Source organism: Phodopus roborovskii, unplaced genomic scaffold, assembly GCF_943737965.1.
Source record: "Phodopus roborovskii unplaced genomic scaffold, PHOROB, whole genome shotgun sequence".
Classification (NCBI taxonomy): domain Eukaryota; kingdom Metazoa; phylum Chordata; class Mammalia; order Rodentia; family Cricetidae; genus Phodopus; species Phodopus roborovskii.
The window spans coordinates 18,035,139-18,060,511 of NW_026126540.1; the positions used below are offsets into that span (position 1 = coordinate 18,035,139).

The following is a 25,373-nucleotide window of genomic DNA, read 5'->3' on the forward strand; positions in this document are numbered from 1 at the left end:
TGCATAGGTGGACATGATCTTTTCCCCCAATTATTCTGTGATGGCTAGCGTGTCTACAGATTTACTCTGGTGTACTTGGTGTCCCCTGGATGTCCCCTGGATGGCAATGATGATCAGTTAGTGGTGTTGGGAGGGTGTGGCCATGCTAGTGGAACAGGGGTTTGGGGTACTGGGGCCCCAGTGACACTAGAAGTCTGCTAGGCTTCTCCCATCTCTCCAGCTTCTAACACATGGACAAATAGGCTAGGATGGCTGGGCAAGAAGTCCCAAAGTCTGCTTATCTCTGTCTCCCCAGCACTGGGATTGTAAATGTACCACCAAGCCCAGCATTTCATGTAAGTTCTGGAAATGGGACTTGGGTATTTACACCTGGAAAGCAAGCACTTTACTCAGTTTTCTCTCCAGACCTCTTTCCATGAATAAGGGGCCCATAAATAATGTAGCTGACACTATATTCCTTTGTCTCAAGCCCATTGAATAGGGATTTGTTGTTGTTTTAAGTACCGGAGAGAATCCAGGGCTTTTGCTATCCACTAGTGACTAGAACAATACCTGGGCATTCTGCTGGTCACAGCATACTTGCTAGTATGTAAGTGTAACAGCACTTACTATTGTGTCAGTGTAACAATGCTAAGTCTAAATCTGTTTCATCAACTAGACTGTGCATTCCTGAGTGGTACCTGTTCCTTTGTTCATCTTTGTAGCCCTTTCATTTTGCTAAGTGGAAACACTAGTGTGCAGTGCATGCTTAGAGTGAGGCATACTGACAGTAGTGGGGTGGTTGAAGACTGAATGTCTGTCTACCTTCCCTGCCCATCTCCTCACTTTCCCAAGGACAAACTACAGCTTTAACTGGACCCTGCTGCTCTGGTGGCCATGGTAGCTGCTTGGAGGAGAGGAAAAGTAACAGTTGGGATGCAAGAACCACAGTGCAAGTTCAAGGCCAGCCTGATCTACATGGTGAATTCCAGACCAGCCAGAGCAAAATAACAAGGCTTTGCCTCAAAACAACAATAATAAAAAAGTGAAGAACAGAGTTGGGAATTAATAAAATAAACATTATTACATAATCAGCAGCTAGTGGTGTCAATTTGGGTCTTCATTCTAATTTCTGTTGATTTATCTCTTCTTTTAAGGCTAACTTTGGCTACCTCTTTCAGTGTTCCAATCTGTTCTGAAGTAGAAAATGTTTGAACATGACAACTTGGATATTGCACACAGAGACATCGTTTGGGAAGTATTTTCTTGAATTTTAGGATTGTGATAAAAAGGTTCTTTGAAATTAAGAAATTAAGTATGTGTACCTCCCATCAAGCTCCCTGACACTGAACTCCCTGAGGACTATTCAATGTACTCTAGATGGTTCTGTGGTTTGAAGTACATATCCAGTAGTTTGATATAATACAGAAATTTTTATTGTGATGAACTCTGTATAAATACATCCTTGGTCTGAGAAATAATACTTGTAGTGACTTCCCTCTTGAGTCACTGACCCGTACAAGTGTTTGCCATGACCAGGAGAAGCTCATTTTATCTTGAAATTCTCTGAGGATTGTAAGGCCAGCAATTCTAAGTAAACACACTGCCTATTGTGTTAGGATTTCCCCAACTCCTTTTCTTTCTTTCTTTCTTTCTTTTTTCTTTTTTCCTTTCTTTTTTGAGACAGGGTTTCTCCGTTTAACAGTCTTAGATGTCCTGGAAGTCACTTTGTAGACCAGGCTGTCCTTAAACTCACTGAGATCCACCTGCCTTTCCTCCCAAGTGCTGGAATTAAAGGCATATGCTGACACTGCCCGGCCCCAACTCCTATTTCACACACATCCTGGATGCTACCAGGTAGTCAGCAACACAACCAATAAAAATAGTAGTCAGACTTTTTTTTTCTCTAGTCCAAACAGTTTAGTAGAGGTACTGCAGTCTTCAACATGGTCTAGTACAATCTCCATCCCCCTTCACTCAAGGAACAATCTGTTAAATGAATATTCAGTCTGAAAATGGAGAAAACAAGCTTTATTATAATGATTTGAGATTTTTGTGCATGTTAACGATATACACACAAATCTTGTTTCTCCTGTGTTTCAAGACAGAATTAATTTAAAGTTTTATCATAGACTAAAGCATCCAAAATACTGTGGTACGTATGTAGCTACGAACATACAAACACATTGATGCACAGCGTCCATTCTTCTGTTTAAATAGGCAGTCAGCATTTTGATTCATAAAAGAACATAGGAGGAGGCTATTTCACTAATTGATGGCAGAGAGCACAAGACCAGTGTTCTATACACAAAATGTATGAAACAGATCTGTAAAGGGGGAATGTACAAAGAAACGAAAAGAAAACAAACAACCTTCATGCTCATGGGCAGGCTCAGAAGGCTGCAAGGTTGGGAATGATATAAAGACTATTAGGAGAGCACACTTTTGTTGATGACACAACATCCCATGTCGTAAAGCAAAAGCATCAAGGTTAAGGCTGTGTTGCTTTCAAAAGTTAATGGAAGTGCTGTACATTCATTGGACAACATAGCTGATTATTAATCTCTCCTAGAATATTAATGAATAGCATCCATACACTCTCCACAAACAGGCCACACAATCAACTACCACACAGTTCATCATTAGAAAGTGTTTTGAAGGTTAGCATTGTGATTTGTAGCTTACTGTCATTTAAAACAAAACAAAACAAAAAAAGCATTTATTTATACCAAACAAATTTTTAATGGGCACTTAGTTTCCTTTATGGCAACACTAGTTATCAAAAATATTAAAGTAATTGTAAATTTCAAAACCCTGCAACATTTATAGAAAGTAACAAGTATTAGGACTTTCGATTTTAAGGGAAATTAGATAAGGTTCGCATCAGAAAGCTTCAATTTTATCCTACTTGGAAAGGTCTTGTTTTAAAAACACTCACCACAAACTGCCCTCTCCCCTTTTCAGAAGCTGGTGAACAGAGACAATGCTATAGAGTCCAAATGCACACAGAGACTTTCCCCATTTGAAGTGACCTACAGATGGCCTGGTGCTGATCTGCTCTCTCCAGTTTCCTCTGTAGGCATTAACCACCAAAGCATTCATGCTAACCGTTCAGAGTGAGGCTCCATATACCCGGTAACGTACTGCTATTCCAGTTCATTCCCTGTGAGGACATACATACCCTGTACATGTAATGGGAGCAGGTGTGCAACAGCTGCATGGACCAGGCATACTTATTGCCTCAAATTTTGTCAAGTTTAGGAAACTCAGGGGCTTGTTTAGTTATGGAGACTAAAGTTTCATCAAAATCACATGTCATTAAAACACTGGCAAACAGTCATAAAGTCTTTCTAGTAGTGTGTTTCCGTATGGTCAAGCGATTCCCTACCACCCCGTGTCCAGCAGGGGAGGTTTGTGTTGGAAAAGACACACTGTCGTTAACCTATAAAAAGTAACTGAAGGTATTTTATCCTTAGTGCCCAAGGGAAATTTGAATGCTTACTTTCTCAGTGCTACGAATCATGAGTGTGTAAGTGGTTCTATACAGTTGACAAAGATAAACAATAACAGTAGCCTAGAACAACAACAACAACAAAAAAGCCACTTATTTTTAATAATCCTTCTTAGTTTGCCAGAAACCATTCCCATCAAATGAGACAAGACTTCATTTGGATCTTGTCTATTTGTATCTTAGCAGCAGCACTTCCCCCCTCCCCAAAATATGCTTACCATGAAGAAATACAGTTGAGTGCACACACATACCCAAGTGTAGAATGTAGTGTTTCCTGGAGTGCCCACAACAGGTGCTTTAGTAACCAATGGTGGGACAGATCTAAATTAAATTATTCTTTCATTCCAGTTTGTACCAATATTCACATGTTTAAAAGAAACCCATCATTTGTATTATTTCCTATTGAGATACCAAGCCTGATATGATATTTTATATGTGAGGCCAATTGATTTATGAGTTAATTTCTCAGTTCACAACTATCTCAATGTTGTACCAAAAGAACTCATTCAGTAAATTCACTTTCAAATTCATAGTTACAATCTGAAGGCACATGCCAGCTGTAGAACATGTGTCTAGCATGTCTGAGGCCCTGGATTCCATTCCAAGAAAACAACAACAACAAAACAAAACAAAACAAAACAACAGCCTACAGTGAACTCTTAAAAAAAAGTTTTTGGCTTGTAAAAATTAAATTAATTTACTCATTTTAAAAAACTTTCTTTTAAATAGCCCAGAAATAATCCTGCAGTCAGACTGTTAATAAACAGTACAACAAAATCCTCTCACCAGAATATAAGCTGTAAGAGGACAGAGATCCCTGTCTCTCTCACACATCCCTCAGGTTCCAGTGCCTAGATGCATCCCTGGTCCCTGGTAGGATGTCTGTAGATATAAATATTGAAGTTCATACTCAATGCTTGGATGCAGGAAAAGCCCAGCTATAGGCCTCTTGCTTAGCATGTCTGAGGTCGTAGGTTCCACCCCCAGTACCAAGAAAAAAATTAAAAGTCAAAACAAGGTCAATTTCATGAAATTCAGAAGCAGTCTTATTTTATCACCCTAAATCTGGTATTGAATTTTATGTCTATCACTGACAGACTTGAATATTTTTAGACTCCACTGAACTAAACCCAAGTGTAAATCTTCTGAAAATAAAGCTCCCCCGCCCCAAGATGTTAATTTAGGAATAATAAATTAAATAGGCTATTGAAGGTAGCCAGATTTCCCTTCTAAATTTTTTAACACTCCTGTATGGAGAACATTAGAATTTTTAAGATAATAAGCCATAAACATCATCATATGTATGTAAAGGATGAGTTTTCTTACAGTATATACCTAAGGTGCTTTCCATGAAAGAAATCCCAAAGTCAAATCAAACATGTCAAACACAGTTCTCCTATTTGGTAGAACTGAGTAGAAAATCAACAGTGGGAACAGACCACGTCTTATTTTACAGAATTCATGACACGTAATGTTTCTCAAAATGTATTTATACTTAAATGAAAGGTAACTTAAACTCAATTTTTAGAGATGTCTTTTCCTTTTTTTTTTTTTTTCTTTCTTTCTTTCTTCTTTTTATTTTTCTTGAAAGCAAAAGAAGGCCATTTGCTGCCTGGAAGTCAGGAGTCAGCATCGTGCTGGAAAATGGCAACACTCAACCTGCTGTAGGGCTCACTCCACCAGGCCGGCTTCAGACTGCAGCAGCAAGGGAATGTGCTGAAGGATGGCTGGGCAATGCTTCTGTCTTTCAGAGTGCTTCCTATTTCCACACACCAAGGATTCAGCTATATATATATATATAATATGTATAATACATTCTATCTTACCCTAACCATATATACTTGTCCCTTAATGCCTCTACTATTCATTAGACAATGATAAATAACCATAACATGCCCATACCTGTAATGCTCAACAGAACTTTGGTAACACTTGCTCTCTAAGGGGAAGTTATTAATCAATCACATGCCTTTGGTTGACACCGTCTGTCCTCCAAAGGGCTGCTTATGGCTCTCTGTCCTAGGACACTGGTGTCCGACTACATGTGCTGACATTTTGCAGAAGGTAAAGCTTTCGCTTTCATGATGTGAAAGAGGAAAGACATGTGAACGCATGGCATGAACATGAGTTCTCTCTTGATTAAATTCCAGTGTGTTGATCTGAAGCTAACAACCTAAGGGTCCCCCTTGCTTTTGCCATATGCCTTCCAAAGCATCGGGAATTTCAGGTTTTCCTGAAAATATATTTCATATTCTGATGCAAGGTGAGTAGAAACAGAAGGTGAGGAGAACACATGAAAAAGATCTTTGATCGAACCCAGAAAGGTTGGGAAATTTGCATTGATTCTGATGGGCGCAACTCAAGAGGGCCCTGAGTCAGAGCTGAGAGGATCTTGCAAGACAGCCTTAGTAATTTATATATGGTTGTTGATAACCACCCCCAAAAAGTCACCAGAATAATAACATCTACTGTAAAAGTGAGGTTAGAAGGTCCCTTGGGTCTTGTGACTAAAGTTAAATAAAATAGGTAACTACAAGTTTTGTTCTTGGAAGCTCGATGCAAAGGCTACCATTCATTCACCGGTCAACAGATATGCTAATTCTTTTTAATGTCTGATTTGCAAAATTAGTTTAACTACATAAATCCCTGTCCTATGAGCCATAGTTCACAGGTGTAAAACTTTGCAGCTTGTATAGATTCAATAGAAGAGGTTCATTTTAAATCCTAAAAGTGAATTACGGAAATTAGATAAGCAGTTTTTAAGGAAATCATTACATTCAGAAATAACCTTGGAAAGTTCACCAAAGGTTCTTCCTAGTATGAAAAGACCTATTGTAATCTGGTCCCACATTGAAAATTCCATTTCAGTTTCTAGTGCAAGACCTCAGTGCAGGGGTGTCCGCTGTTACTGTAAGTACCGATAGACCTTGAAACAGTGGTTTCCAGAGTCTGCAACCACAACGTGGCCATCTGAAGTTAGGGCCAGGCCTTGGGGGCCATAAAGGGGGTCAGCCGATGTGTTGATATAGGACAAAAATGATCCACTCCCATCAAAAACCTGCACAAACATAAAATCAGAGCATCATGAAAGTTACACATGCTGACAAAACATGGATTTAAAAAGCATGTAAAGAACCTTCTGAGTGTTGGGCAGTGGTGGTTCAGGCCTTAAATCCCAATACTTTGGAGGCAGAGGCAAATGGTCTACAAAGTGAGTTCCAGGACAGCCAGGGCTGTCCCTATCTCAACAACCCAAGACAAAACAACAACAAAAACCCAAAGAACATTCTGGGTTCATGCAGGCTGCTGTCCACACACAATATTTGATGGTTAACCTTGGTTGTTGATTTGCTTGGATCTGGAAACAGCTATAATATAGCTTCTAGCAGCATCCATAAACATATTTTTCTGAAAAGATTTGCTGGGGGGGAAGGGGTGTAACTCTCGCTCAGCATGGGCAGCATCTCCTGGTGGTGGTGCAGGAATAAGGAGGTCTGAGAGAGAAGTTATTGCTTTTGGGCCACTGTCTTGTGTCCTGGCTGGTAAATGCATCCACCTTGTTACCGCTGCTACCACCTTTGCTCACATTGGAACCCAGTTTCTTCTTCTTCTTCTTCTTCTTCTTCTTCTTCTTCTTCTTCTTCTTCTTCTTCTTCTTCTTCTTCTTCTTCTTCCTCCTCCTCCTCCTCCTCCTCCTCCTCCTCCTCCTCCTCCTCTTCCTCCTCCTCCTCCTCCTTCTTTTTCTCTTTCTCCTTCCCCTTCTCCTCCTCCTCCTTCTTGTGTTTTTTGTTGGTTTGTTTGGTTTGGTTTGGTTTTGGTTTTTGGTTTTTCTGTGTAGTCTTGACTGTGCTGGAACTCACTCTGTAGACCAGACTGGCCACATACTCAGAGATCCTCCTGCCTCTGCCTCTCCAGTTCTGGGATTAAAGGCATGTGCCACCCCTGCCTGGCTGGAACCCAGCTTCTTTAGCCTTTCAACACAGGCTGAAGAAGACCTTAAGGCTTTCTTAGAATCCTCCAGGCCAGTGGTTCTCAACCTTCCTAATGCTTTAACCCTTTACTACAGTTCCTCATGTTGTGGTGACCCTCAACCAAAAATAATAATAAAAAAGGAAAATGCAAAATTATAACATAGTAATTATATGTATGGTATAACCATGAATATATTTGGCTTGAAGTCAGTCATGCTGGGCTTGAACTCTCTACATAGATGGAGACAACCTGAACTGCTCATCTTTCTTCCTCTGCTTCCCCATGTGCTGGGGTTATGAGTAAGTGTCCCCACATCCAGCTTTGGGTGTTTGCTTCCTAACTGGCACATTGAATGAAAGAAAGGAAGAGGTGACAGCAATGAATGTAAGCAATAGTATGCAGTGTCTGGCACAACAGTAATGAGACATGAACACTGTGTGTGTGTGTGTGTGTGTGGTTTTTCTTATTGACAATCAGAGGTTTTAGTAAAATTACTGCTTTTGCCTGTGTTCATAATTAAGAAAAATGAGGCTTCACTTTCAGATTAGTAAAACATCCAAGCAGTACTTCTCTGTTCAATAGCTCTCTTGAATCCTATCTATGAGCCCTTTAGGGGTCTGAGGAGAACAATATTCAAACCAAAAAAAAAAAAAAAAAAGAAGAAGAATAACTTTTGAATTAGAGAATTCTGTGCTAATGATGTCACTTTCTGTTCTGCTTTTCCATTTATAGTGTTTGGTCCTTTACACAAGATTAGCTACAGTGTTAAGACTTAACCAAGAAGGAAAAACATCACAGTCCTAGGACAGGCAACTCTTCACTGTTAACACTGTCAGCTGTCTGACTCCTTAGCATCTAATATACCTGGATCCTGCTGTTGCCCCAGTCGGCCACAATGATGTTCCCATTCGAGTCCACTGCTACACCTGTCGGAGCATTAAACTGCCCATTTCCTTCTCCATTTGAGCCGAACTTCAACATGAATTCTCCTTCCTGATTAAATACCTGTATGAAATATTGAAAGGCTCTTTTATTTAAAATAGCTGACCCAACCATATTGTTTTAAAAAAGTATTTATAACAAGTCCTGTGACTTGTACAAAGTGGTCTACAGACTAGACTCCTGTCACTGTGGTTCTCAAATCATTTATTATTTATAAAATTATTCTTCTTTTTTTTCTGCCATTTATAAATGGTTACTAAGTACCTGTTTTATTTTTTAAACAATAACAAAATACTATTAAAATATAAGATGTTATGACTAGAGTTGGGAATATTTATTTTTTTAAAAAAACTAAATATTATCCTATCTTCAAATAACTACTTTTATTTAGTGAATAAATAAAAATTCAAGAATAGGCATTACATCTCTACAGGATAGACTGTTATTCAGTTTGGATCAGGTTTTTGTTAGGCCAAATATTCATAATTTATTATCATTTTACTATATCAACATAATAAGAACAAGAGGACTGGAGATCATACTTGGAATGCAGGCATTTATGTGTGTCAACTTGTGCATGAATATACAATGGTTATGGGTGAAGAATAAACAATGGTTGTTTTATTTCCTTCAGATGATATTTTAGTTAAAATGGAGGGGTTATAAATTCTAAGGCCACCATGATGAGAACCAACAGAGGCTATTCCAAGTGTAGGGTAAACAGAACTCTTAAGGAAATGGTCTCTCATGCCTGGTGTGATTGATCAGTCAGTTACTGTGGTTTACTGAATGTTCTTTTGTGTGTGTGTGTGTGTGTGTGTGTACAGTTTTTCAAGACACAGTTTCTCTGTATAACATCCTTTGCTGTCCTGGAACTCACTCTGTAGACCAGGCTGGCCTCAAACTCCTACCTCTGCCTCCCGAGTGCTGGGATTAAAGGCGTGCTCCGCCACACCTGGCTTTACTGACTGTTCCTATTACTAATGATACACTATACATATCAAATATAGGTTACAGGTTTTGGAATGAGAACTTTAGTGACAATATTGAATACATTTAATGTTTTTAATGACAGCACTATATTGAACGATTTTATCTTGATGTTTTAGATGACACTTAATGACTCTAAAATATTCCTGGGATGTTATCTTAAGTTTCCAATGTGGTAATGCTTAGATGTATGGAAGCATTAACTTACAAACCAAGAGGTGTCATGGTCAAAGCACCTTTAAAGTAAAGATTGCTCACATGTAGACCTCAGAAGACTCACAGCTCTAAGCAGAGATCTGATTTGAGGATGACCTTTGAGTCCTCTTTGGTTCTTTAGAAATAAGCACAGCCAGCTCTCACTAATAAACTAGGTTACAAATGTCAGTGTAGGCTGGGTATGCAGCAGATACAGCCAAGTGGCACGAAAACCTGAGTTTTATCTTCAGCAATAAGAAAAGAGAAAGGGAGTGGGGGGAGAAGGGATAGGAAAAAAAGAGGAAGTATTTAAAAGGATCCCTTAATTCTTAGTCACATAGCCATTTTCACACAACACTGTAGCTTTAAGTACCAATGGATTTGTTTGTGTTGGTGGAGACACTTATTCTATGCCCCTTCCTTTATTAATTCCTATGCATGATCTTGGTGGTCCTTGCTCACTTTTTTGACCCAATATATTTTTCTTGGCATAGATACATTTACTTTCTATTGGAAAAAAAGAATGCTTTATTTCTGTTCTTTGTTGAATTTGTTTTCTCTTTCTGATGTTCATTGAAAACAGGGCCTTAATATGTAGCCCAGGCTAGCTTCAAGTTTCTGATTCTTCTTGCTCCTGCCAACACCTCTACCTTCGCCTTGTGCATGCTGGGAATTAAAGCATGTATACCCTGTCTACCTGGCTTAGTTGTTTCATGATTAAAACAAAATCCTTGCAGTATCTCTGCTCATCTGCATTTTAATTTCCTCAGTCTTAGTTAGCTACAACTGTGACAGGGAAGTAAGTGAAAAATTCCAAAAATAAGTCACAGTTTCAGGTAACACCTATAGCAGGATGCTGTTACAATTGTCCTATTTTATAATTAGTTATCACTGTTAATTGTTGCTATTGGATCCGAAACGTGTCTTCATAGGTTCATGTGTTGAAGGTCTGGCCCCTAAGTGCAGGAATGCTCAGAGGTCAACTTTCTAGGAAGCGGATGGATTCTAACAATTGATCTGAACTCATCAATGGATTAATTCACTGATGGGTTCATTACTGAGTGGACGAGTAGGAGTCTAGCCTATCTGGAGGAAGTAGGTCACTGAGGCGTGCTCTTGGAGGATATAACTTATCCCTAGGCTCTGCATCTGTCTCTCTTTCTCTTTGCTTCTGCAAGTGATTATGGCTGAAATTCTGAGACCATGCACCGAAAGAAACCTTTGGTTGAAGTTGTTATTCTCTGGTATTTTATCACAGCAATAAAAAGCTGGCACAATTGCTTTTTGTATCATATTTATGAATTAAACTTTATCATAAGTATGTATGCACAGGAAAACACACACACACAGAGTATCTATAGAATCCCGGACTATTTGTGACTTGGTATCCACTAGGGGTCTTAGAACATACCCCTCAATAACACTGTGGAGCAGGTAGCTTTAAAAAAAAGGAGCCACAGAAGACTACTTACTAACTTTGAAGTTAATAAGTTAAAGGCATGTGCTACCACATCATTAGCAAGGTCGTTATTTCCTGTTGCACTATGTGCTATATTGCACCAAGCATGAGCAGTGCTGGAAGAAATAAACGTGATATACTGTGTGGACGACACAGACCTGCCCCAGAGTCTGTCACTGCAGCACTCTTCCAACACCTCACTTTTAAAGACCTTGTGGGTGGTGCAGATGACCTAAACAGTGAAGTTTTAGTTTGCTAGCCAACAAACTAAAGAGGCAAGATTGCTCCAGCAAGTTCTGTCCCTATGTCCAAGCAAGTGTTCTACAAAATGTTTAATCATGCTCATTCATCCCAGTTTCCAACTAAGAAATATGGCCATCGTATTTTATTCACATTCGACACTCACAAATATGGAAGTCCATATTAAAACCATCATGTGTAAGCTGAAGTCAGATCTGCTAAGTTCTGAGTGTCTATGCAAGTACTGTGCATTATTTCCAACTAGACCAATTTCTCTGTAAAAAGCAGTTCAGAGTTAACAAGTGGCGTGCTGATAGTACCTTGACAGAATGATTATGGAAATCTGTAACGATGATCTCATTATTGCTATTTACAGCTGCAAAATGGGGGCCTGCAATAAAATGGGGGAAACGCATGAAGGTCCCAACAGCAAAGATGATTACAACACAACATGGCACAAGGTTAATGCATTGACTTAATTAATTAAGAAAGGGCAAGGAACCAGGGTCACAGTCCATGGACAATCACTCAGGCAGACACCTGGCCCGGGTAAGCTGGGTTCTGCATGTTTCAAAACTTGGGACTGTCTGCTCTGGCCTCTTCCCCAGCAAGCACATAAGAGTGGCAGTCCGAAGGAAGTAGGATGCTCAGGAAGTATCAGTGACCTTTCTCTGTATAACACTCTGTAAGCCACACCCACTACCTCTTGCTTTTTGCTAATTGGGACGGCGAGGAAGTCCTACAAAGAAAAACATGGTCATTCTCAGCTCCAAGAAGGAAGTTGCCAACTCTAATTTTTTCCACTGAAAAACCTGAGCAGAAATCTACATTTTATGATACCGAGTGACTGTTGAGAATCTGGGCCAGACAAAGGAGAGAATAAGCACAAAGAAAGAAGATGGCAGCTAATGCTAAATCCCCCCTAACTATCCTTTGAAAAGGAAAAAAAATCAATGGACTGTGCAGATGTGCACATCCCAGCAAGCTTGTGATTGCAAAGTTGCACAGAGTAAAGTAAAAAAGATTGCCTTCGCTGCTCTAATCAAATACTTTGCACTCCTGTTCTCTTATAGTAACCTACAAAAGTGAAATTAACCCCATCCTGAGGCTCATTAAACTGCAGTCATGGGAAACTCATTGTTCTTCAAAAACTTGTGTTTTCCAAAAATATTTTATTTTAAAATGTACCATTTTACGTAATATACATATTTGAAAATTTAGCATCTGCTGTTTGAACAGCCATCAGTGAAAACCATACAAAGGCTGTACTTTCAACTGAGCCTCTTCAGGACAATTGAGAAGTATGCTTTTGCTCTGGTCCCAACGCCCCCCCCCCCCAGCATTTCCCCCCAAAGCCAGCACCTTCAACATGCTCAGACATCATGCAAGTGTGAGCAGAAGAAGCATAAAAAGGGGGTTTACATATTACCATCAAGTGTACCTGCAAACTGCCTGTCCCCATTTCCTCGGCTACCAAACCTGGTGACTATTTTCCCATTCGGCTGGAAGATGAACACGCAGCATGCCTTGTTGTCCACCACAATAATGTGCCCATTTCGGTCCACAGAAACTCCTTTGGGCCCCATCAGTTTTCCTGATCCAATTTTTGTCTGTTAGAAACAAAGCACAGAAACTGAGTATAGACAATGAAGTTCAACACATACAGAACCAACAATACAGAACCAACAACAACAACAGTACAGGACCAACCTGAAGCTAGCTAGTTGCCTTAGAAACCATTTGCTCGACTGTTCTGAGTACCACACAGGACAATGGTATCTCTGACCCAGGAAACTGGCTCTGCCTTATTCAACATCTGCTACTGGCAAATATATAAAACCTATTTTTAAGAAGCATTTGCCACCAAATTGGGCCACAGTGCCCCTCTAAATGGATACTTGGAAAGACCATAGGGTCTAGAGAAAGACATCTTACTCCTGCTAATTGCTTTGAGCACATCTGAAGTTGTGCTGACAGACTCACTCACTCTCTTTAAACTTGGGATTCCTTATACTTTTCCTAAAAAGTTTTAAAAAGTAATTTTAATAATACCCAATGTTATTTTTAGGAATAAATGGTAAATATCAAAGGTTTAGTGTAAGCAAAGTAAGAGTAAACAGTCACCAAATGGAGGTCACCACTATTACTGTTATATATCACACTCAACGCTAAAATCTCAGGCATATGTCACTAAACTTTATAGAATTAAGTTCTACATGGTTGGAAGCCACTTCTATTCCACCCACCACTGTGTAGTTGAAGCCAACCAACCATACTTACAAAGATTTGTTTACCAAATTAAAAAACAAAAGTCTAGAATTATTTATAAGCTAACCTAATCATGGTTATTATTTGTGTGTGTCTGTGTGTGGGTGTGTGCACACGCGTGCACACACACGTGGGTATATACATGTATATATGTGTGCTGTACATATGTGTGGAGGCCAAAAGTCAACTTTGGATGTTGTTCAGCAGGAGACATATACCTTGTGTTTTGAGGCAGAGTCTCTCATTGGCTTCCAGCTTGCTAACCAGGCATGTTGACTGGCCAGGGATCTGCTGGGATCTTCCCTTCTTAGCCTCACCAGCACACATTACTATCTGGCATGTTTTAACATGTGTTTTGGGGATCAAACTTAGGTTCCCATGCTCACACAGCAAGCATGTTACAGACTGAGCTCTCTCTCCAGCTACCCAATCATGACTACATTCTCTCATTTTCATGGTGTTTAATAGGGGGAGCAAACATTAGTTTTTATTAACCATATGCTTCCTGGAACCAACCCCATATGGAGACTGGGCTTCTGAGAGGAAAAGTTAGACACCAGAGTCTGTGCCTAGAAAGTGGGGTCAGTGGTAACCAGAGGAACTTTTGCTTTTTATTTCAGACTTTTTTTTGTACACATATTTTTAAAGCCTACTTTGTTGTCTTTTAAATTAAAAACCAACCCCTGTTTACTACTTAAACATGAACTGCTGTGCCTTTAGAGTTCTGGCAGGATACGCCCTCAGCTACTGCCACTAAGAGCACCACCTGTGCCTATTCACTATGTTCCTGGTTTAAAGGGCCCTGCCCACCTCTCATCCCTCTCTCTGTCTTCCACTCCCTCCCTCCCTCTCTCTCTCTCTCTCTCTGCCTCTCTCTCTCTCTCTCCCTCTGCCTCTCTCTCTCTCTGCCTCTCTCTCTCTCTGCCTCTGCCTCTCATTTCTCTCTCCCAATGCTCCTGTCCCCAAAGGTCAGTCTCCCTCCTCCCCTTTATCCTTTATACCACCCTTTACCCCCCCCCCAAAAAAAACTCCTCTGGTGTCTTTCTCTGTCGAGCCACTTTTTCAAAATTACAACAATATGTTCTGCTCCAGAGACCTTTCTCTCTCCATTTTAGCACTACTTGATAGAAATTTGTGAGCCACAGAGGAACACTTTAATTGTTTAAATTTACTTATTTTACTTTATGTGTATGTGTGTTGTGCCTACATGTATGTATGTGTATCACATGTGCTAGGTGACTTCAGAGGTCAGAAGATGGCATCAGACCCCCTAGGACTGCAGCTACAGATGGCTGTGAGCCACATGTGGGCGCCATGTTCTCTACAAGAACAACAAATGCTTCATCCACTAAATGGCCTCCCCAGCCTCAGCCTCGGTCTACAACTCATAAAGGTCCACCTGCCTCTGTCTGCCAGGTGCTGAAATTAGAGGCGTGTGCCACCACAGCCCAGCCCACGTATGTATTCTTAATTTCCTAATACAGCTTTCTCCCAATAGGACTTCTCACGTGAGCCTTTACAAAGTTTACAAATGATGGAGATTCAGGTGTGCCCTCCTTAGAGCAAAAAGACATGAGTACATTGAAAGGAAACATCTAGTCCTAGGCCAGGGAATCTCTTGTGTAAGTTTGATTCCAATGCTGCAATGAAGCTTGAGGATCAAAGAGGCTCCAACATAATGGCATGTAAGGAAATCGCTCACATTCTTTTACGTCTGAAAGGAAGGTATCATGCGAGATCAAAAGGAGAGCTGGCACTCTGTTCATTACTGCCTAATACCACTACTACTTAACATTATAAACAACAGTAGTTAGAATTACTCAACCATATAATACCAAGTGGATAATTATCTAGAAGGAAAACAGAAGCCAAAGGATTATCTTAGTTCTACCATAGGGTGCTGACTGGGCAGATCTACAAGTACAACTCAAAGCTGAAACCAAACATCCCCTTCCTCCACCTCCCACTATTGTTTCCAGTTCAGGGGCACTGAATTCTACAGAGTTAAATAAGAAGCCATGCATTTGGCCTCACTGTGTTTCCTCGGTATCTTAGCATGGTAAGAAACATAGCTCAGAGTTTGGCATTAGACAATTAAATGAGAGCATTTAACTCAATGAATGGCTTGCAAGTTGAAGAGAGAAAAGCTGAGACATTTTAGAATACAGTGTCCATAAAGGCCACCATATTTGTGTTCATTCATATATGTGTATATTTAGATATATATTTGTATTTTTTTATGATTACAAAGGACTCCCAGATGGGCTGGAAGGTATAAGTCATGAGGGAAGATGAAAAGGAAAACATTAAAGGAGGCAGGGGGCAGTGATAAATATTAGACTACAAGACAGATGTCTATAAAAATGTTAGCAAGATGTTAACACATCTGAGATAATTAGGAATAAATATAAAGACTGTGCAGTCAGTTACTGTGTTAATTTTACTAAGACCCACTAAAGAAGCAAAAATCTGTGGGTGCTAAGTTGTAACTTGTGCATCTGGGTGAGCTTTTTCTACAGTACTCAAGTGTTTTCAGGCACTATCCTTTTACCTTAAAGGGTTCCAATGAACATCTGTCCTACAGGTTCTTGCTGCAATAGGCAGCATCTTTCCCTCTGTCCTCTAGGGGGCACCAGTGCTCCACAGTGTTGACATCACTGCCTGCCATGGGTGCCCAGTTTTAAGACCAGTTATTCCAACTATTTATTATAAATACAGAAGCATCAAGTCATGAGTATGAAATGTCTCCATCGGGAGCCCTTCTCTCTTACCTAGCAAATTCTTGCTCAATATGCAAAAGCTGCTCTAGCATTGGCTCCTGGATGTACCCATTGATAATCATTTTGCTAGAATATAAACAAAATATAAATCGGCTTTCTCCAAACTAGAGGACTTCTAAGAGGACAACTACCAGTTTTCTTCACATTTCTACCAACGTCTTCACATTACGGTGTTGGAAGATACTTAAAGGCAAGAGAGCTTTCTGTACACATGACCATTACATGGAGTTGTTTCTAGAGGAACAAAAAGTTCAGGGTCTACTGCATACCCATGGGCAATAATGCAGCGTTAAAGGGGACAGTCTTTTATTTCCTCGGGTTGAAAAGGTATTGCCTCGCATAAAACAAGAGCTCTAATCTGAGAGCAAAAAAAATATGAGACTCACGTCATAGATATCATGAGATGCCAAGGGCAATCCAAAGATATCAAATGCCTTTAATCAAACTCAGTAAGATCCACGGATCCACTTTTAAGATTCCAGAAAAGGTTAGGAAAACACACTTAATACCTTCAGAGAAGTAAGTGGTGTGGTGGCACCCAAAACTTGCCTGAGGCCATGAGGCCCAGGTTATAGCTGGGCCCACAGACTTTAGGTTTTGGAAAGGGTTACAAGGGGCATGGAAAAGACACATATTAAAATAAAGAAAACAGAAATACAATCTCATTTAATTTGTATTCAAATCCAATGAGACAGTTGCTTTTACACTCTGAATTTTAAGCACTCAGAGTAATGATATAATTTTCCAAAGACCAGAACTTAATAAAGCACAGAAAAGGGATTCCAGTGGTTGATCTGGGTGAAAGTTCATGTTGTCAAATAAATGAGATGCCTCCCCACAGGCTGAGTGAGGGACAACACAAGGCATAGGGCACATGGCCCTCCAAAGACCTTTGACCCAGTGTCTTATAATCTTGTGAATATAGGTACAAATGGGCTGACTGATGGCAATTCTTTGGTGAAACCCAAGAGGAGAATCCCATTGGCACCACTGAGGTGACTTGTGAGGAAACAGGACCTGCTATGGTTGGATCTTGAATATTCCCCCAAAGACCTAGATGTTGAAGGCCTAGTCTCTACTGGTGCTACTGAGAGGTGGTAGGGCCCAATGGAAGGAAGGGAGGTCACTGGGCACATCCTCAACACAGGCTGTGGAGCCCTGGTCTCTTCCTCTCTGCTCTGCTGCTCCCACGGGGCCAGCAATTCCCTCAGCCATGTATTTCACTTTGCCACAAAAGCAAAACACCAGAGCCAAGTGATGATGGACTGAAGTCTTCACAATTGTGTGCCAAACTAAATGCTTTCTAAGTCGATTTCCTTAGACAATTGTCTCGGCAATAATGGGCTGACTAACAGAGACACTATTTTTACATTTTGCAAAACGGCTAGAAGTGTGATAGCACGTATTGCATGATGGGATCCCAGGATGTAGGGGAATTGGCTTCATCTCTACACAGCCTCCATTTTCTTTTGCTTCCTAGTTCTATATGAAATTCTTTACTGCTGTGTTTTTGGGTTATAACAAATAATGTACAATGACATTCCTTGTGCATTGGGCTTTTTTCAATCAATGTATCTGTGTACATTTTAAAGGTGAGAAATAGCACATTATAATCTGTGTACATTTTAAAGGTGAGAAATAGCACATTATAATGCTATTTCTCCCATGTTTTCCACCATAGGCTTGAGAAAGTAGAAGGCACTTTATGAGAATCTGAAAATTAATTTGAGAATCACAAACTGCCTCTTTATAACCCTTTGGCAGGAGGCTTTTTTTTTTTTAATCAAATTGAGGTAGCCAATATAGTTTTTCAATAAACATGATTTCTTAAAGCAAACAAGCAAACTATTGCTTTATAAAATAAATCACATTTAGAATATATATGGGTATTTGTATGCATATATGTGCATCTATATGCATAGGTGTGTATATGTATGTGTGTATACATATGAATGTGTGCATATGTGTGTATATGTGAGAGGAAGAGAAAAAAGACAAGTTTTCAAATTATCATTCACTCTCATTTAATAAAACTGAGATTGATGACCCCATATGAAGAATTATAGAATACTGGATTGGATTTAAACAAAGAAAAACAGTGCCATATAGTTTGTTCTTTCTACTATTTACTGGACTGGTGGCCACTCTTACCTTAAACTTCCCGTCATTGGAGAAAATGCTAACCCACTTGTTATCATAATCTGCGATGATAATGTCCCCACTGGGGTGCACTGCTACCCCTGTGGGCCGCTGTAGCTGTCCGGGTGATCGTCCTCGGATGCCAAAACGACTTTTGAATTGCCCATCATTGGAAAATATCTGTGCAATGAATTTACATTCATTAGAATCTGAACTAGCCCAAACATCACTGGGACAGGAAAAGGCATTTGTCAAATACACTACAAATCAGAACATGTCAATGCTGCTTAAGAAAGCCTCCCCACCCCACACACACACATGAAAACAAAATTAAAAAAAAACCAAAAGTCTACATATTCCTTTTGATTCTTCCCCATACCATTATCTTGAGTCTAAAATATAGAAGTATACACCCATCTCTAGACAACACAAGCAGTCAAAGGAACACACGTAAAGCTATACCTGCACACACTGGTTGTTACTATCTGCAATTAATATCTTTCCACTCGTAGATGCAGCTACACCCTGAAGGTTTGTAAATTCTCCTTTATTTCTTCCTTTGGTACCTAAGAATAAATGAGAAAAGCATAGAAATTAGGTTATAGAATTAGGCTAGCAAAAGAGTAATCCAAGCTTCCATATGTAGCCTGAGCATACATTGTCTGTTTTCTTTTCCATGGTAGGGATGTAAACGATTGCCGTATGTATGCTGAGCATGTGTTTACAGAGCTACAGCCACAGCCTCTGCATGGTCTTTGATACACAAGGGGGAAGAGGGGGAGGGTGTAGAAGGAGCCTTTTCCCTATGACTTAATCCATGAACTACTCACCTTCTCTTTCAGACCAATAAAGTCTTGGCAAAATCATTTTTAATCAAATGCTAAACAATCTGCAAGTAAATATTAATGTGGTTAAAATATATTCAACTTTCACAAAGAAATAATAAAAAATATTCCAACCATGGAGCGACAACAAGAGAGGGGTGTATTTTAGAGTTTTGTCAAAATCTCTCAGGGGAAGCCTGGACATTTGACTTTCTGAGTATGTAGTGCACTCTAGAGCCACACATGTCATGAGCGAGCGGTGTGGTCGTCACACGCTGGATGCACTTCTGGTTTCTTCTCTAAGACTCTGGGCTTTGGTGACTATGTATAGTCCTCATGTCTTACCCCTACTTGACTCTTTTGTTGTTGTTTTTCTGACAGGGTCTTACTATGTGCAGCCTAGGCTGGCCTGGAGTTTACCCCCCCCCCCATTGTCTTAGTCTCTATAGCCCTGGGCTTAAGGTCAAACCTGTCAACAGTTATCCCTTTTTATTTCAAAAGAACACATATTAATGTGTAGAGAGAGATAAACTATCAAAAATGACTTAGAAAGCTTAACTTTCAATTCCTAGTGAGAAAAATAAATTATAATTTAATTTATATTAACAGAGCAGTTTAATATTTTTTAGCCATCAATACAGTGCTTGAGCAAAGTGGAGGGCACCCTGAAGAGGGCTGGTATCAGGCTCAGGCTGAAGTGTGGGCTGTGAACTGACTCTTCAGAAACAGACCTGGGCTTAAGATTGAAACTGGTGATGGCTAAAACTCCAGAACAAATCAACTATAGAATGCTGGGCAGGACAATTTAGGATCAGCTGGTTTTCAGCAGACCCCTATGGTCATCATTGTACCAAAGTCAGGGGCCATCTTAAAATTATTTGTGTCTTCTGTATCCAATGTCTCCAAACATGAGAGAGAAAAAATATCAGATTCCCAAAGGTAAAATCCTGCATCATGAAGGAAACAACTATTTCATTATATATATCACTTGATCCGCAAGAATCTTTGTAATAAGCCTGAAGGCAGAATGAGTTTTTAAAATGGTATGTGAGAGTAAGGTATCGAGGCTCCCAAATGGAGCCCCCACAAGGCAACTGCTTGAGCAGGAGAAGTCAAAGCCAGCCTGGACAATTGTGAGAACCAGGTCACAACGAATAAACAGACAAAAAATAAATAAGAAGATGAGTAGGTATCTGATCATACAGATGAGAAAGCTGCAGTTGGCCCTGTAAAGAGATGCTGATGTGGTTTGTGTGGGACTCCCTGCTGATGTCTGAATAACTAGACACAGAAATAACAAACTTGAGGACCAGGAAAGGAAATAATTTTACAGTGTTCACTTTACAAACATCTTTCTCTCTCTCTCTCTTTTTTAATTGAGCTATACATTTTCCCCACTCCCCTTCTCTCCTCCTCTCTCCCCTTCCACCTCCCCCTGCCCCCTATGCTCCCAATTTACTCAGGAGATCTTGTCTGTTTCCCCCTCCTAAGCTGATCCACTCACGTCTCTCTTGAGTCCTCTTTGTTACCTAGGTTCTCTGGGGTGGTGATGTGTAGGCTGTTTATCCCTTGCTCTATGTCTAATACCCACTTATAAATGAGTACATATTATATTTGTCTTTCTGGGTCTGGGTTACCTCACTCAGGATGGTTTTCTCTAGTTCCATCCATTTGCTTGTGAATTCCAAGATGTCGTTGTCTTTTTTAGCTCTGAGTAGCACTCCTTTGTGTAAATTATCACATTTTTCTTATCCATTCTTTGGTTTAGGGGCATCTAGGTTGTTTCCATTTTCTGGCTACTATGAATAATGCTTCTATGAACATAGCTGAGTAAATGTCATTGTGATGTGAGTGTGCATCCTTTAGGTATGTGCCCAAAAGTGGTATTGTAGGGTCATGAGGTAGATTAATTCCCAATTTTCTGAGAAAGTGACATACTGATTTCCAAAGCAGCTGGACAAGTTTGCACTCTCACCAACAATGAAAGAGTGTTCTCCTTACTCCACATCCTCTCCAGCATAAGCTGTTAGAGTTATAAACATCTTTCTAAAGGTGAGTGCTTCTAAGAAAAATAAGAACCCAAACCCCTGTTTGTTTTTTTTTTTTTTGAAAAAAAAAATATACCTATAATCCCAGCACACTCAAGTGCTGAAGGAGAATGACTTGAGACAGATAGCCCCTGTCCCAAAATAAGTAAATACAATTAATAATTCATAAACAAAAGCATGATGTTATCAGAGGGAGGCATCAGTACCAATTTGAAAGCAAGAGTCTTGGGGTCCATTGGTGAGATGTCTCAGGTCAGTCCTAGAAGCCTGGCAACCAGGCTTCAACCCCTGGAGTCATATAAAGGGGGAAGAGTGAACAGACACACACATCCTCTGACCTCCACACATGCGGTAGCATACTTTAACTCCAGCACTCGGAAGGCAGAAGCAGGTAGATCTCTGTGAGTTCGAGGCCAGCCTGGTCTACAGAGTGAATACCAGGACAGCCAAAGTTACACAGAGAAACCCTGTCTGGAAAAACAAAACAGATAATAACAGCAATAATAATAAATGCAATGTTTTAAACAGCAAGAGCCTGTAACTGGAAACAGAACAGAAACAAAAGAAATGACCTTAAAGAAACTCCAGTGTTGCAGAGCCGTGCATGTGTGGATGATAGGAAATATAAGGGGAGTGTGACTAAGAGACACCCGAGCAGAATAGATGAACATGATTGCTGTCCTTCAGGTTGAGGCAGGGACAAACACCACTTGTGAATCTCCTTCATTTACTTGATAGTCTGGTCTGCTAAGGACAAAGGGCATTGTATTTCCAGAAGACAAAACAGTGTCAGTGAAAGCCAACACTGTCCTGTTAAAAAAAGATTCCACTCACTAGAACACACAGGTGATGCCGGAATAAGGAAAATATAGGTGCCCTACACATTTTTGTGCTGTACAAAAATAAGGCCACATTTCTGAGCGTCAGTAGAAAGAGGAAATAACCACATTTGGGGGCAGGAAGACATTCAGCTAAACTCCTTGTTAATCCAGTCAGAACCCTGGGGCAGGAAGATTCTGTCTTTCTGCAATGAACAAGAGAGTCTCAGAAGCCACCAATTGTGGGTCACTGGAGCGCTGGAATAAAGCACACTGCTGAAAAGAGGTTAGGCAGACTCAGCAAGGCCACTCGGCAGGTCAATCCCATTACTACTCAGAGAGAGAGAGAGAGAGCTGCCTCCCAAAAGTTGTCCTCTGATATTCACATGCATGCCTACACTAACACAGACGCCGCCACCACCAACAACAAAAAGAAGCTATCATTTAAATTTATTAATGGTAAAACATGCATCTCCATCCACCTCCTTCCTTCCTTCTTTTCAGGTGCTAAGGACCACCCCAACCCCAGCCTTGCACATGCCTGAGCTATATTCTGACCTCATTCTTTGTTTTTATTGTTTTTTGAAACAGGGTTTCTTGGTGTAGCTTTGGAGCCTGTACTGGAACTCTCTTTGCACACCAGGCTGGCCTTGAACTCACAGAGATTGGCCTACCTCAGCCTCCTGAGTGCTGAGATTAAAGGCTTGTGCCACCACCACCTGGCCTGCCCTCATTTTTATGAGAACCTTTTGTCTTGTCAGATATTTAACCATTGGCTCTTTTTCTTGAACGGTGTCTAAAGGCATGGCAGGGTGAATGTTTTCCTGAGGCTTAGAAGATGGCATCAGAGGAAGAACAATTGATGCTGATTACTTCTCATTGGCAATTGAAGTAGATGCTGAGCAATGCTGTGGTATCGTGAGGATGGAATGTGCAAGTGCTTGCAAAGTAGCTTATCATGAAAATGAAATAAATAGAAATTACTGAAGTTAGAAATTATTTGGTATCAAGCTCTACATTTCTGGCTCCTTAGGAAATTCTATTTGGTCTACAGACAAGCCTCTCTTTTCTCTCTACAGTATTCTACTTGAGTGAAGAGGTCTGGTGGTGCACTTTCCTAGTGTGTTCAAGACCATGGGTTCAATCCTTGGCCACACAGGTGTACATATGTACACATATGTGCATGTATACACATACATGAAACAATGAAAATGAGTTCTTCCATAACATAGATATGAATATATCTATATGAATATATATATTATATATATATATATATATATATATATATATTTCTTTTTGGTCTCAATAATAAAAACTTGGATGAGGGAAGCAGAGTGGCCAGCCACTAGAGAGTTCTTACCTCTCCCAATGTTCAGACCAAAGGAGCAATCCTGTCCTCAGACACTTCATCCCTCTCTAGGAATCTTCAGACTGCCTTATATTCCTCTTTCCACCTAGCCATATATATCCCTTCCTGTCTCCACCTCCTCAGTGCTGGGATTAAAGGCACGTGACTTCCAGGTATGGGATTAAAGGTGTGAGCCACCATTGCTAGCCTCTTTTAGACAGGATCATTTTCATTTAGCTCAGGGTGGCCTTGAACTAACAAACATCTGTCTGCTTCTGTCTCCCAAGTGCTGGGATTAAAGTTGTGTACACCACTGCCTGGCCTCTACGGCTGACTAGTGTGGCTTCTGGGATTAAAGGTGTGTGCCACCACTCCCTGCCTCTAGAGATAATTTAGTGTGGCTAGCTCTGCACTCTGATCTCCAGGCAAGCTTTACTTGTTAGATCACAAACAAAATGTTACCTCATATATAGATAGTGCTTACCAAATCTTTTCCTGTCTAATTTAATGTAAATAAAAAATTCACTTCACAATTACTTGTGCTGGCTACTAAATAATCAGCAGAATGTTAAGGAGTTTATAAATAATTTAAGAATAAGCTATTAAGATAATTAAACTATTATTTTTCTGCATGCTAAACTAGCCTATGAATCACAGCAGAATTTTTAAGCCAACAGCTTCTGAGCCATGTGTCCCTTGATCACTTCCAAATGCTCAGGAGACGAACCCCTAAACTGAATCCGAGGGACCAATAATATGTATTTCCTCTTACCATCCACCCCAAATTAGTATGCAAGGTGCTTTAAATGGAAGAATCTACCAAGATGTTACTGAGGCAAGTGCAGTGTCTTACCAGAACATCCAAGTAGGCAGGTGCTTGCTGAGTGCTTGCTAAATAAGTGAATGCACAAGTGAGTTATTAATGACTGACAGCACATTATAACTCATGTTGTATCATGAGAAAATAAAATAGTAAGCAATATGCACAACTCATTCTTATAAACTCTCTCTCATGAGTCATCAGGACAAATATCATCATTTCCATTGTTCAGATAAAGGAGGTTGGAGCTAGACACATCACAAAGGTAATCAGAGACAGAAGAAAGAACAAAATTACATTTTCCCAACACACACACTCTTTTTTTTTTTTTTTTGCCAGATGTGGCAGTGCATGCTTAATCCCAGTACCCAGGAGGTAGAGTGTCTAGGCAGATCTGCTGCATTTGTGAGTTCCAGATGTGTCTGGTCTACATAGTGAGTTAAAGGATAGCCATTATGTAATGAAGCCCTGACTAAAAATAATAATAATAATCTATATTGCATGAGTGTGTTTGTTAGTGTGTGTGTGTGTGTGTGTGTGTGTGTATGTGTGGGCACAGAGGCCAAAAGAGGCCCCTGGAGCTAAAGTTACTGGCTGTTCTGAGTCATCCTATATGGGTACTGGGAACTGAACTTCAGTCCTTGTCAACAGCAGCCATCTCTCTGGCCCCCGGTTGTTTCTTTTTAGGCTTTAACAGTCCAGTTTTTGTTGTGTTTTGCTTTGTTTTGAGCTCACTTGGATTTATTTTGCCAGTGTCAATGCAGGTGGCAACTGAGTTTCAAGAAGCAAAGCATTGATGGGTGAATCTTGGCTAGGCAGAATGCAGAGGGCTTGGACTCCAGAATGTCTCTTGCTCCTGCTGTGCCTTTACAACTTTTCCACTGCCGTTTTTTTCCCTGGTATCTGGCATGGTGTGAATGGGAGTGGGGGGATCCCCACTGCTTGTAATGTAGTGTGGTTATCTCGTGGAAATAACCTGTTATACTGGACATGTTTACCTGTGGATTATTATGAAGATGATTTCCTCTTACGTTGTA

The 25,373-nt window shown here is 40.2% G+C and overlaps 1 protein-coding gene across 7 annotated transcripts in view; it reads right to left on the reverse strand.

Moving 5' to 3' along the window:
• Positions 1-1,989: 1,989 nt before the first annotated feature.
• Trim2 (tripartite motif containing 2) overlaps positions 1,990-25,373 on the reverse strand; it is a 142,078-nt gene continuing 118,694 nt past the window's right edge. For 6 of the 7 annotated variants that reach the window (XM_051199233.1, XM_051199226.1, XM_051199229.1 and 3 more), the window contains exons 7-12: positions 18,938-19,041; positions 18,488-18,655; positions 12,718-12,898; positions 11,609-11,679; positions 8,327-8,467; positions 1,990-6,548 (exon numbers count right to left, since the gene is read on the reverse strand). In XM_051199233.1, the coding sequence (XP_051055190.1) occupies positions 6,396-6,548; positions 8,327-8,467; positions 11,609-11,679; positions 12,718-12,898; positions 18,488-18,655; positions 18,938-19,041 (818 nt within the window). In that variant the 3' untranslated portion in view covers positions 1,990-6,395. The remainder of the gene's footprint in view (positions 6,549-8,326; positions 8,468-11,608; positions 11,680-12,717; positions 12,899-18,487; positions 18,656-18,937; positions 19,042-25,373) is intronic. The other variant, XM_051199227.1, reaches the window with a different exon arrangement.